Below are 14,031 nucleotides of genomic sequence, written 5' to 3'. Positions count from 1 at the left end.
TTGCGGATGTGTTAACATTTTTAACACTCCCTCAGGCATCTTTCATGGCCTTTTCTTTGCTTTTCACTTGAAAGAAAAGGAAAAGCATGAAATGAAAGCATGCTGGAGATCTTTTATTTCATCATGATGAATTTCTGACTTCAAAGGGGGGTAAATGTGGTCCCACTGTTTCTAATTAGAAGCCTGTGGTCAAGGTTGCACAGATCAGTTTGCTGTCTATGTCTATGCGCGTGTGCGCATGTGTGTTTGGGCGTGTGTCTGTGTGTGTGATATATAAACACTATCTTGACGTAATATGTGCAGATATTGAAGCCAATGCAATGGACACAAGCTCAACTGTATAGGCAGGAAAAGGTGGATGGATAGGTCTGAAAAACTCAGTATGGTAGGGAGGATAGAAAAATAAGGTAAGTAAAAAGCATTTCTAGATGCGAACAAATTGTAGGTCGTAAGAATGCAAAATATAGGTAAGGGAAGGGCTGTATGTGGCACCCGCTTTCACTCTGAGTGGCCCCAAGATTAATTTAAAAAAAATGTGAGGGGTAATTATACTTTGTAAACAATCCCTATTGTATGCTCAAATTTGTTTTCACCGTTAGTATTACTGAAAACCTGGTTGGCCAACTTTGCTTCACATGAGGTCTAATTTTTATGCACGAGAGCTATGTGCAATTATTTTGGGATTTTTCAAACCCTTGATTTGTTGAAGGCTAGATCAGAATCAGAAATCCCTTTATTGTCATTGTGCTCAAGTGTGCAACGAGATTAGAGAGCTCCCCTCTCCAGTGCAATACAACAATAATTCAATTAAATATATAAATTAGATAAATAAGAGAATATAACATGACACTTGATGTACATTGGTTCAATAAAACAAAACAGACATGCACGTATTTAGTCTAAATTTAAAATGCTGCTTCTTGTCATATATCTGTTTAGATCCTTTGTACCCCTCCAGTAGTGCTGATGAAAATTTGTGGCTCCCTCTATCGTTTATGGTAAGTTTCCCATCCCTGAGATAGGTGGTTCAGAAAAAGGAAGCGGGAGGTGAAACAGCTGCGTGTAAAAAAGATTAATAGATGGAATGGAAAAACAGCAAAGTCAAATGGATAAGTAGGAATGTAGGCAGGAAAAATAAATGGGTAGGCTGAAAGAACAGGTCCCACATTCCATAAACATGCATGGTAGGTTCAATGAAGAGTCTAAGTTGTTCTTAGGTGTGAATTTTGTGCTGACCATCAGTTCAGGACAAAGACAGCTTGGGATATAGGCTCCAGCAGGCCCGCGACCGCATTGAAGTGTGGTTCAGAGAATAGATGGATGGATGAACAGGAATCTTGTTAACTTTTTTTTGTTTGTTTGTTTTTTGATGCACGTATGTAGGCAGCCAGAGAGCAGGGCACCTTCCCAGCGACTATTTGAGAAAACCTCCACCTCTACCACCTTTAAACGCGAATAACAATGCGAGCTTGCTTTGTTACGTTACAAAAAGAAGGCGGCATTAAAACAAAGCTTCAAAGGGGAAATATAACGTGAAAAAACATGCACAGGGAAATGGTACTCAAAAGGGGGAAAAAGAACATGTTAAGAAACTGGTAGAAACATGTGAACTCTGCCTCACCTCCCACTATGATGAACATCGAAGGAAAGAAATGAACACCCATGAAATGAAGGCCCTTCATAAATGAATAATAGATATCGCACTTCCTGACGTCATTTTGGAAGAATAAAGAGTGTTTGCATAGATGGGAGGCGCACCAGGACCAGGAGAAGCTAAAGACCTCTGAGGCATGAGATCCCACTACTTAACTTGATTATCTCACCACTAATGAACCGGTGTTGAGGATAAAGTAGGAAGAAGATTTAGAGTCAAAGAGGAGAGCAAGGAGGGGCGTTTCTTACCTTGAGGGTCATCTCGGCCACAAAGATGGCAGTAAAGGCATAGTTGGAAATGGTCAAGAGAAGCCTTTCCTGGAACACAGGATGGAAAAATAGGGGGGTAGGTAGCTAGGCACAAAATATAAGTCGGAAGGACAAAGAGTTAGAAAGGAAAAGTTGGTCGGAAAATACAAAGTAGGAAGTAGATGGGTACACACAGTCACGGAAAAAATGTTCTGTTCATTTTAATGCGTGGTCCAGTAGAAGTTATAATAACTGAATACAAAATATAGCTGATTTCATAATATTTTATTTTCTATTTGGCATGCTTTTATGCTTAATTGTATACTTCGTGATTTTGATTATATTCAACAATAACAACAAAAAAGGAAATTTGGTATATATCAGCTCCTAAACTATTATGAGCTATAGTTGTTGTCATCATTCCAATAGATTTGTCCAAACAAATGCCCCTTTAGGTAGGCCATGGCTTAAAAATCAACAAAACTCTTTAGAACAAGGGTTGTGCGGTATTTTTTTCCAACGCCATATGTGGGAGGTTTCATAATATATATTCAAATAAGAAGGTTGGAAACATGGATTGGTAGGTTTGGGTACAAGTAACCCAAATAATGCAGGGCCCTAAGGGGGCAGAGCCAATGCTGGGTTAATTATACCAAGCGCATTGGGTTGAGAATTTGACTCAGTAAGGGCTAAAACTAACCAATGTGATAATTGCATAATCTTCCAGATCTTTTGCACATTTGAGATGTTTGACATGAATGCAGTTGACTTAGAAAACCGTCCTGTCCTTTACTTCATAATAGTAGATCATTCTCAAGATTGCATCAGTGACTGGCATGGGTGACTGGTAGCTTTCAATCTTTGCGATTACGCCATACACGATACACTCGCCAATTCCGGAATTTTTAGTGTGTAGATAACAACAGCCCGACCTCCAGCCAGTAAGCACTAACATACATTGCCTCCCCCGCCTAGCATGCTGCAGGCATCCAAAATGCAAAAGTAATAGCTGGTATTCGTAAATAATGTTACCAGGCTGCCTTGGAGGATCCTGGGCCTCTCCAGAGCCACCGTGATGCAATTGAGGAAGATAAAAACCAGGACCACGTAGTCAAAGAGCTTGTGAGCGATGATGGACTGGCAGAGAGCCCTGAACCTGGCAGAGGAAAACAACAAGAGACCATGTAAGATTTGTTCCTTTAATAACGTCCAAGGCGGCATCCAGGGGGGTTTCTAGCATTACTCAACCATGCTATCGTTTACTGGAAGGTGAGAAGAGGCAGAGTACATTCGACATAGTTTTGCATCTCGTGTCGCCAGCTGTGTCTCAAAAGATTGTTTCATTTGCTTTAAAGCCTGTCTGCAGGAAGTCTTATATTTAATGTTCCAAAACAAAAGAGTTAATCAAGCTTAGAAAAGTCACTTAAAGACTGAAATACGACAATGAATGGTCTGAAAAGGACACAAAACAATGCAAGATTTTCTTGGCAAAGTATTTGGATTACATAACATTGTAATTGATGCAAATCATATCATGTTGTGATCATTGTACCGTTATTGACATTAAATGCACCATGTCTTAATTTGGGTTTAAAGGGGAAGTCAGCCCCCCCCCCAAAAATATTTCCAATAAAATGTTCTATGCACCTCCAATAGTCTAAACATGGCATTCTGATTAATATTTAATTCCTGTTTTTCCATCGAACAATCACGGCTCAGCTTCAAAAAGCAGGTGAGCTGGTGATTGGTTGTGACCTGAAACCTGAGCAACTGTGATGTAATTTTAAGTCGACATCAAAAATGAATAATTTTGTACTAAACCATCCCAAAAAAGTTGTGCTGTTTTGTACTAAAAAAAGGCGGATCAAACTAAGCCAATAAGTGGATCGGTCAATTTTTGATTCAAATTGGAATATTTTTAACCCAAATGTTTACAAAGCGTAGCGTGTCAGATCGCTTTGTTGCTGGAATGACTCGTACAAATCTCAAATTGAGTGAATTTTCAAGGTGAACGTAAAGGGACTAGTGACCTAACGTATTGTAATTAAGTCAAACATATTGTACCGATGGTGTAGTGGTACATTCTCCTGATTTGTGTGCGGGCAACATGGGTTCAGTTCCCACTTGGTGACGGTGTCTATGTCTGCCCTGTGACTGGCTGGCGACCTGTTCAGGGTGTAGTGCGCCATTCGCCCGTAGTAAACTGGGATAGGCGCCAGTACCCTCCCGCGACCCTGTACAGCAGGTGTCTCAAACTCGCGGCCCGCGGGCCATTTGCGGCCCGCGGGATGATAGTTTGCGGCCCCCGCCTTATTAGGAAAGTTTAATGTTCGTGCGGCCCGCGAATTTGATACAGTGTAAAGTGCCAGTCTGTAGTTATAAAGCTTTAATTACAGTGTAATTAAAGCTTTATAACTACAGAAGTAATCCTACTCATCCCAGAACTATGGTTTATGCTTAGGATCGCTGCTATTTGACAAGATTTTGATTTGATTGACAGGAGACCCATGCGCGAACAGGATGTCCAGTCTGACGGAGCTTTGCATCAGCACTAGCACAGACGGGACTAATTATAAAATGTAGGATTACCTGGTCACAGTGGATAAAATTGAACCGCGGATTATTGTTGGGCACATCTTCAGCTTTAAAACGAGGGTAGGATTGTAATTTTTTTTCGATGTTTTAGTAAGGGTTTGATTGATGAATGTTCCACTCATGTTCAGGACAATTCATTGTTCAGAAGAAGATTAAAGAACTGTTAATACAGACATTTGACTCATTATTATTATTATTATTATTTATTACTGATTAATTTTCTTATTAATTCCTTATTTATTTTTAAATCTTATTATGCGTTAAAAAATAAAAATAAAGACATTTGAGAAGATTAGATTTTTTTGATTTTTTTCTTGCGGAAAACCTGTTGCGGCCCAGCCTCACCCAGAGTCTGCCTCTAGTGGCCCCCAGGTAAATTTAGTTTGAGACCCCTGCTGTACAGGATGAGCGGTGTGGATTATGACATGTTGTACTTGGAATGACTCATATTGCGTCACGGAGTGAATCATAGAATCGCATTGGAGTAAAACATGAGTGAATTATATTGAACTGTAGCACAGTCGGAGTTTGTTTTATCATGCTGCGTCGCGTAGCACTGTCATTGAGGCGCATCGTACACTCTAAAAATAGTTGGGGAAAAAAATAACCCAAAATCAAAAAGGGGCTGACCTAACTTTTTGATTTTACAATTTTACACCACACAATCAGTCAAATGACTCGCCCGGAAGACGGCCCAATTCAGTGGGTTGTTTAGTACAAAACCAACCCACATTACTTTGGACCTATTTTTGGGGGTAATATGAATAACCCAAAAAGTTGTGTTAGTCCCTTCTTGACCCATATTGAGTTATTTTTGACACAAAAGTCTGCGTTGGATGCAATTGCACCTCATCGTACTGTACCTGAAATTAAACATCTGATTTCATCATGGGAGGAAATCATCTTGAAACATTCGGAGGGAATCGCATTGCTTTAAAATTGGAGTATATACGCAACACAATGCGACACACTACAATTATAATGTCATATAAAAGGTTGAAGTCTAATTTTGATACGATGCAATGGAATCCACTTCTAACCATCACTTCATCAGGAGAGGCAATAACAACAAAAAGCACTTCTGGCCTCGTAGCAGATTCCTTCCTAAAGGCGAAATGCAGTGCAGGTGTGAAGCGAGATACTGAGAGCACCCACGCCTGTCAGGCCAGGCCTGGGTGACTTGTAAGCACTTTAAACAAAGGCAATCCCACATAGTCGTCTGCCCCCCAGTGACAATTTACAAGTGTCTATGCATGTTAAGTAGCTCCACGCCGACCTCCAAGCCTCCTGGATTGTGTTCGTATTATGCACAAAAGTAATGCACACACAAAACAGACTGATCTTTTTGGAGGGGAGGATTGCTGTGAAAAGTCAATTCCAACTGTGTACAGTAACACATTTGTGTTAGATTACAGAAGAGCATATGGTGTTTTTCACCATCTGGACTACAGATGAAGAATTAGTCAAATTCAAATTGTAAATGTAGAGGAATGGAATTTTCAAAGGCTGCAATTTGGATGACAAAAAATACAATTTCATTTCTGTCTGTAGATAGGCTTTATTTTATCTATGTATATTCTATATATATTCTATATGTATATTATCGATTTATATATTGTTTATATAGGAAGAAGTGTTTATATATTATTGCTGAGTGAAACATGAAAAGTTGATAAAGTCAAAGATCGAGCACCGCATAGACTGTATTTTTACCACCAATAAGGCGAATTATAATGCGGAGTGCCTTAAGCGTGGACCAATTTCCAATACTATATACTTTATATTGGGCACGGGGCGAACATGCAAACTCCACACAGGAAGGCCGAATCAAACCCACAACCTGTGCACTGTGAGGCCATCGTGCTAACCAGTCGCTAAGAGGATTTTGAATACATAACGGCAAGGCTATTGTATCGTTTTCAGCAATAATGAGCCAATCACTGAGTTTACCAGCAATACTTCCCCTCGGGACCTGCCATTCATTTATCTCTGGGTATCGAGCCTGAGCTGACATTCTCTCTGATGTTGCATAAATTGTTTGCTGTTACGCTTCTCATGCACGGATAAACATACAATGTAAGCACGGCAAATGACAAACATGCTATAAAACTGTGCAAATATTACAAACACACGCACACACATACACACTCACTGCTTGACAGATGGCACCTGCCAGCTAGCCAAAACACATCTCAGCTCCCCCCTGGCTTTCTTTAAGTGGCCATCGTGCCGTGCCTTCGGGGGGGGGGCATTCCCGACGGCAGGGGAAAAAAAAAGTGCAGACGATCTCGTGAGTCAATATCAGTCTGTGGAGGGGAAGAAATTCTTCAGATGGCACAGTGGCTGGGTTTTAACAAATCATTAGTGCGGGCGGGAGATAACTCAACGTCGCTTACTGCTGAGTTGTTTTCGAGACTATGCTCCCGTCCATCCAGACAGAGCTTGTCCCGTTCAATCCATACCAGGTTTCAACTTTTCATGCCTCTGGTTATAAATTAGCCTTTGAACACTTGATTAGGCTTTGCAACATGGGTTAATGTGTCACATGAGAATTTCAAGGAAAGGTTGTGTTTTCAAATTTTGATTTCAAGGGTTAAGTTTTGAGTTTACTGTTTCACATTGATTTCACATTCGAAGTAAATAAGAGTACAACTTTTGAGTTTTTTATTCATATTATTATCATACCTTATCCTTTTGATAAAATGGTATGGTGTTGGAATAAATGTACATAAATTATCCCATAGTTTTGCAAAAAAATTATTCCACAGAATGACCTATGTTTGAGAAGTCGTATGTCAAGAAAAGCGGAAAGCAGGCGACACCGCTGTATCACCGGAGCACCAAAAGGTAGTGTGCCTGTTGTCACACTGGTGTAATTGTAACAATGGTAGGAAAATGACTGAAAAAAATTGAGGCCTAAACTGTTGGAATTTGAACTTTACTAAAAGTTTACGCCTACCTCTACTCTATTGTTTTGGAATCATTTACGCGTTATTTTGCTTTCCCCCAAAAGTTGAAACTGAGCAGACCGTTGTCAGTTTCTCCTCTGTAAACACTTGTCTTCCTTCCTTATTTGTTATTTTATCAAATATTCTAGGTTGTCTGAACCTGACATGTGGCCCAAAAAATTGCCAAAAATATTTTAATGGTATCTAGGTCATTTTAGAAATGGCACTAATTTATTTGATTTTTTGCCAATTAATTTCTAATGAGGCAGCATGGTGGCCAACTGGTTAGCACGCCCCGCTCACATTGCAGAGCTTGTGGATTTGAATGCGGCTCCGGCCTTTCTGAGTGAAGTTTGCATGATAGATTGACTGAATTAAATTGTCCCAAGGTGACTGTGTGTTCCCAGTGATTGGCTGCAAACTCACGAGTCTCATGAGCATAACGAGTTTGGATCATGGATGGATGGATCATTTCATTTAATTAATTAATAATTCAAATGCTTTGGTAATTTACAATTTTCAGTTTGATCGCTACTAGAAGTATGCTGCTTACTCCTAATTTTGCCAAATTCTCTGAATTGGTCCTTGATTTTGCCAAGAAACACAACATTTGCATAGATAAAGACTCTCTGCAATAACAATTGCTGTTTTTCACAATATTGTCAAAAAAAATGCTATATAGACATGCTTGAAAAAATAGATACTTCATACAAGTTGTAGCATAAAGACAATACCAATGTCGTAACTTGCATATCATTAGCGGCTTTTTCAAACAATTCTCCAAAACTAGAGCCAATTCTGAAATTTGGCTAATTTTTCCGATTTAATAACATCAAAATATTGTATTTTCACAACCAACTGGCGAACTTAAAAGTCTTACATTTTCGCCAAAGTAGACGAGGGGCCAAATAATGAGTTCACAATTTCCGTAAATGTGACGGAGGAAAGATGGATGTGACTGACAATGCTAAAGGCACTCCTCCAGTAAATACTGGAGCAAAACAAACAGGCCGTTCAAACTTACGTTCATATTTATTTTTATTTCATGATTTAATCTTTAATTAATTGAATTGATATATTTAATTAATTGATTTGTTATGTTGCACTGAAGAAGGGAGCTTTCCAATATTGTTGTACACTGAGTACAATGACAACAAGGGGCATTCTGATTCTGATTCTGAAATAGTAAAAAAAAAAAAAAAAGTACAACTGCACTCATTTTTGCTCCTGTTGCCATTTCCAGAACAAATTGCAGAATATTTTGTGTTTATTCTTGGACCTTGCTGTGACCTTGACATTCAAGTGAGAACTTCATACTTTGGGGTGCCCAAAGCTCTACCACCAGTGCACTCCAGTGGTGAATATCAAGTGTTTTGGTGCTGACTTGTACGTGTATGAGAGACAAACAAATGACCAAGATGAAAAGAGAACGTAGCAACAAATGTCTCACTCACTTGTTTTGCGGGGAGAAGAGGTAGACGGACCAGTCCTCTCGGCTTTCACACCAGTCTGGCTTGTACACCTCAAACATTTTCTGCATGCGGAAACAAACACTCTGCACGGAAGAAGAAGAAGAAAAAGAACGTTTGACTACTTCCAGTTAGAATAACTGACTTTGCGATAAAATGTTGAGAGTATTGGGGTGGATTAATGATTTTATAAAGTGGAAGTGGCCTGAGGAGGCTTCCAACATTTTCAGCATAACCTAACATTACTGTAAAAAAAAAAAATGTTTTATTGGGTTCAAATGGGGTTCCAAGCCTGGATCAGGGTTTCAAGACTTGTTTATGAGTTCAAACAATTGTTAGTTGTTCAAATTTGGATTCTATAGCTAGGGATTAGGTTTCAAATGAGGTTTTTCCAGAATTGCGTGGATATATGAACATCGTTTAGGGTATCAAGTTAGGGTTTTAAGCAAGGTTCACGTTTCAAACAATGGACAATGGGCTCAAGTTTCATAGATTAGGCTTTTAAGCATCATAATGAGAGTTTCAAATTCAGGTTTAAAGGCATGGATAGGGTTTCAAAAAGTGATTAGGGTTTCAAATTATGTTTACGAGGCTCAGTGTTTCAGGCATTGATTCAAAATATAAATATAAATATTTCATGCCATAAAATTTTTAGTTAGGGTTTCAAGACTTGTTCAGGGTTTGAAATAAGTGTGAGGGTTTCAAAGAAGTGGTTCAAGACTTGGTTAGGGTTTAAAATACGGTGTTAAACCAGGGTTAAGATTAGAAAACCGGGTTAGGGTGTGATGCTAAGGTGAGGGTTTCAAGCAACGGTAAACAGTTCAAGGTAGGATTTTGAATTGGTGTATAAAACCAAGGTTTAGGTTTTATACACCAATTCGTGTTCTTTGTTTTATGTTTACAGTTGGGGTATAAAGTGGTTTTAAAAAAGGCTTAAGTTGTCAAAGTAGCGTTCACCACTCACATAGTCTGTCTCTTCATCCAGGTCTGTTCGCTCCTTGCGTGCGTTGACTTGTGGGAAAACATCAACCATCAGTCGGCTGTGGGGTCCCGGGGCCTTGCCGTTACAGTCCCGATGGTCCATCCCGACTCCGCTCCCCGTGCCGGAAGCCCCCGTGACTGACCCCCTGCTCCTCTTCCCGGAGTCCGCGGTGATGGGAGGTGGGCAGCTCCGCTGACCCGCTGCTCGGAGAAGCTCTGGTAGCTCCAGCGAGAGAGCCCGACGGTCCCTCCTGGACAGCAGTAGTCCGGCCGTGGGAGGACCATGAGGGGGTGGTGCATGGTGGGGCTGCGGGGCCCGGGTGAGGAGGGACTCCTGTTCGGCTGGTTGAGGGTACGAGTAAGGGGTGCGAGTGCTATGTACGCGGAGGCTACCCCCCACCAGAGGGGCCCCGCTAAAGCCATAGTTCCTACGGCCTAGGCTGTTGGAGCTGGACCTTTGAATGAATGAATAAACACAGAAGCCATTGACACAATTTTGTTTTATTAGGCCTTACATTTCCAGGCTTATTAGTGCCAGAAAAGGTTTTAAAATTCATTAAACAGCTACACACGTCTTAAAAATTCATGAAGGAGAATGGTCGACTAATAGTTATTTCTTACCTGCGGCTCCAAGCAGAATGAGGATGGAATGGGCGCCCCCAATTGTGGTAGTTGGAACTGCGCCCATGTCGCTAAAATAGGAAATAATATGGTGAAGAAATTCCACACTGGTCAAAATACGTTATTCAGGATTTTAACAGCCACCAAATGTGGATCACTTTTCTTTGACATGATGGCTACTGACACTGCAAACACATGTTTGCTTTTTAGTCTACACTTTTATTATTTACCTCTGCAAAGACTCTTAAGTAGGAGAAGTTGATCATTTACGTGCCATGGTCATACCACTGTATGTACAATGACCACGCTTTGCTATGCCCAGGTCTGCTTGGACTGATGCTCTCCAGAAGGCACCTCAGATCAGTCACCAATGCTAACACAGGCCATTTCAAGGGCTGGTTCATTTTTTTCCATTTCCAGGTTAAGTTTATTAGTCATTGGTCATCATTGAAGATTTTCAGTACTCAGTAGGATAACTCCACAGAAAATGAGGTCTGATACAGTGGGTCAATTATTTCTGAATAAATAAGGGAAATACAAACTCGCCGTTTCAAATGAGGTTGCCCTCAGCACTGTGCCTTTTAAAATGCACAACCCCAGCAAGTGTCATCCCTATTTTATGTTTTTCTTAGGAAGAGAAGACAGTCGCGTTTGTCTTGGCGTGTCTAATCCTCTCAGCATGATGGACCTAATTATATGTTTTACCCTTCACCAAGGCGTGATCCTGAGCCGCTACGGTACGGTGGAAGGAGAAAATAAATCCAAATAGCCGTCACTATGGAAACAGTAATAAAGTGCGCCACACGGGAAGTTAAGTCCCGTGTGTGTTAAAGTGTGTTTTAGACACCGCAATTTGCCGTCAGGATAATTTGTTCCACACTGTATGCCGCAACCCACAGGCGACAACTAATACGACAACAGTAACTCAATGTTGAGGCATGATTTTGATTTTGAATTTCTTGCTAAAAAGTGTAATACCTTTAATAACTGGATACATATAATTGAACAACTCAACGAGATGCATTTTATATTCACAATGCATCTGATTTCTGACTTTTTTGCCCACGTATTTGTCGACATGTATCTAATTGTTTTCATGCAGTGTGAACAGTACAATTGGACCTCTTTCGTATGTGGATATAAGGTGTCAGCATTATGAACATACGTCCGCACACATCTAACCTGTACATCAGCAAAAGCCCAGTATGTGCTGTTCACGGGTGGGAGAAAGTGCTTGGGAGGATACTGACAACGTCCGTGAATCTGCAAAATTGTTATGCGTAACAGCTGTTGTCTTTACATTCGAGTTTAATTTAATCCCACTTGAAGCAAGGAGCTTAAACTGGACATTTATGATCATAGTAATTCAGCCAAACAAGACTTCTTAAACTTCTTGCAGAAAAAGTACATGGCACAACATAGCACTTGGGCTGAGGACACAGACTCATGCAGACGCACTCACATGATCGCATCTGTCAATGCCTTTGTTGGTTTGCATGAACCCCTCCCGCTTCTTATTATAGCGCACCTGCAGAATGGGATGTGGTGGCGCACTCTTGACTGTGAAGCCTGCTCTCTCTAGGTGGACTTTAATATTCCTCCTTGACTCCTGTTCTGTCTTATCCAGTTGGTCTATTGGATGAATTATGTCTGTTCCATTTTGTTGCACTACGTTTAATTGTATTCTATTGTATTTCATTCTCTTCTAAATATGTAATAGCACACCCTTCAACAACAAGACTGTCTTTTGATAAAAACCTAATTCATAAAGAAAACAACAATTTTAGGTGTCGTTTGAATACTGTGCTCGTTCACACCATCGGTATCCCAAATAATAATTGTGTAAAATTCAATCAAAAATCAAGTATTTGGAGGGATAATCCCATGACACATTCCCCCTAGCGGCTGTCATCAGCATGGGGATTATTTCAACCTAATTAGGATAACATGCGAGCCAATCTTATTTGACTTCATTTGATGACGCGTGTGGTCTCATGCATCATCATGCAAATATCATCCATCAGTGCCTGACCTTCAGCGTGCCAGACACATAACCAAAGCGGTGATTAAAACCCGAGATTGCGCAATGCATCACAATGCAGCTATGTTTCAATCAATCCACCAAGTGTCATATGAAATACGATTGCGATGAGCAGTTGCTTTCCAAATTGATGAACACATTTAATCATTCATAATTCACTGGCAACTTGAAGTCTGGGAGTCCCTGTCAAGGTTTTGGTTGCTTCTGTGGTCCGTGGATTAGTAGAACTGGAAATAACATTGTTACGAAAAGGGAGTCGAAAGATTGATTGATCTTGTCTTCCCATGTTTTTTATGAATGATCTTTATAAAGGTAGTACCTCCATCCTTCTACGACATTGTGTAGGTGGGGATTTCGTGTGTCTTTACAGATTGATAACATTCCATTCCAAATATGATATAAAATGAAAACCGAACAATGTTTTTACAGCAGTATGACCTTCCAATTTCATTTGAGCTTTCCAAAACTATCACCCTGCAACATCAAGACATTTACGAGCTAGAAATATGCTGTTTCAGTGGCATCTGGACATTTATTGTTGTAAACTTACGCCTCACAGTTCAGAGGTGCAGGGTTTGATCCCAGGCTACGGCTTTCCTGTGAGGAGTTTGTATATCCCCCCGTGTCTGCGTGGGTTTTCGCCGGGTACTCCGGTTTCCTCCCACATCCCAAAAACATGCAGCATAGCAGGTCGATTGAACATTCTAAATTGTCCTTAGGTGTGATCGTGAGCGTGGACGGTTACTTGTCTGTGTGCTCGGCAATTGGCTGGCAACCAGTTCAGGGTGAACCCCGCCTACTGTACGAAGATGGCTGGGCCTTCTCGAACACCCACGCGACCCTCGTGAGGAGAAGCGGAACAGATAATGCATACATCAATCCATTATGCAAGCCACTGGATGGATGGTAATACATGGATGCATTTGATTTCAAGCCCAGGTTTTTAGTGGCTAGGGACATCGAGGATGTCACATTCCAGGCCAGGATTTTTGCTATTTTGGTCATCCACATCCATTGCAAAATAAAGATTATAAAATAACTGTTTAACGCACGATTAAATTTATGTTTTCACACACTTTCAGGGAGTGTTGCACAATTGATTAATTGATTTGACAGCCCAAACGTTTTTAATGGTTAGCTGTCCAACACGTTGTCCTCCTACGACATTCTTAAAAGTAATTTTTGCTCTTTGAAATTGGCATTACAGAACCTTTACCAAAAGTATTTAAGGTGTTTTTTTGGCTGTTTCTGTTGTTTTGCGCTGTTTTAAATAACTTTTTAACAGAAGGTCAAAGCGAACTGAAGTGCTGTTGCTGTTTCTACTTTGCTACGTTTATACCTCTTCTTTTTGGATCCTTGGCTATACGTTTAACCGTTCACAGACTGCCTTTGAGAACACATGACACATTTGTCCTGACAAGAATTAGCTCTGAGTGATGATGCAGACTACTGGATTAGTTTAACTTGCTACATA

At 40.4% G+C, this 14,031-nt stretch overlaps 1 protein-coding gene across 1 annotated transcript in view; it reads right to left on the bottom strand.

Annotated features, from left to right (window-relative positions):
* cacna1ib (calcium voltage-gated channel subunit alpha1 Ib) overlaps positions 1–14,031 on the bottom strand; it is a 151,925-nt gene that overhangs the window by 36,157 nt on the left and 101,737 nt on the right. Inside the window, exons 17-21 of the mRNA XM_088302635.1 lie at positions 10,517–10,587; positions 9,879–10,350; positions 8,900–9,000; positions 2,935–3,058; positions 1,903–1,971 (exon numbers count right to left, since the gene is read on the bottom strand). Of these exons, the coding sequence (XP_088158761.1) occupies positions 1,903–1,971; positions 2,935–3,058; positions 8,900–9,000; positions 9,879–10,350; positions 10,517–10,587 (837 nt within the window). The remainder of the gene's footprint in view (positions 1–1,902; positions 1,972–2,934; positions 3,059–8,899; positions 9,001–9,878; positions 10,351–10,516; positions 10,588–14,031) is intronic.

This window comes from Idiotropiscis lumnitzeri, chromosome 8 (assembly GCF_059441095.1).
Source record: "Idiotropiscis lumnitzeri isolate Australia: NSW breed Sydney's pygmy pipehorse chromosome 8, RoL_Ilum_1.0, whole genome shotgun sequence".
NCBI lineage: Eukaryota > Metazoa > Chordata > Actinopteri > Syngnathiformes > Syngnathidae > Idiotropiscis > Idiotropiscis lumnitzeri.
The sequence above is the reverse complement of the archived record's forward strand: the minus strand, read 5'-3'. Positions and strand labels throughout refer to the sequence as shown.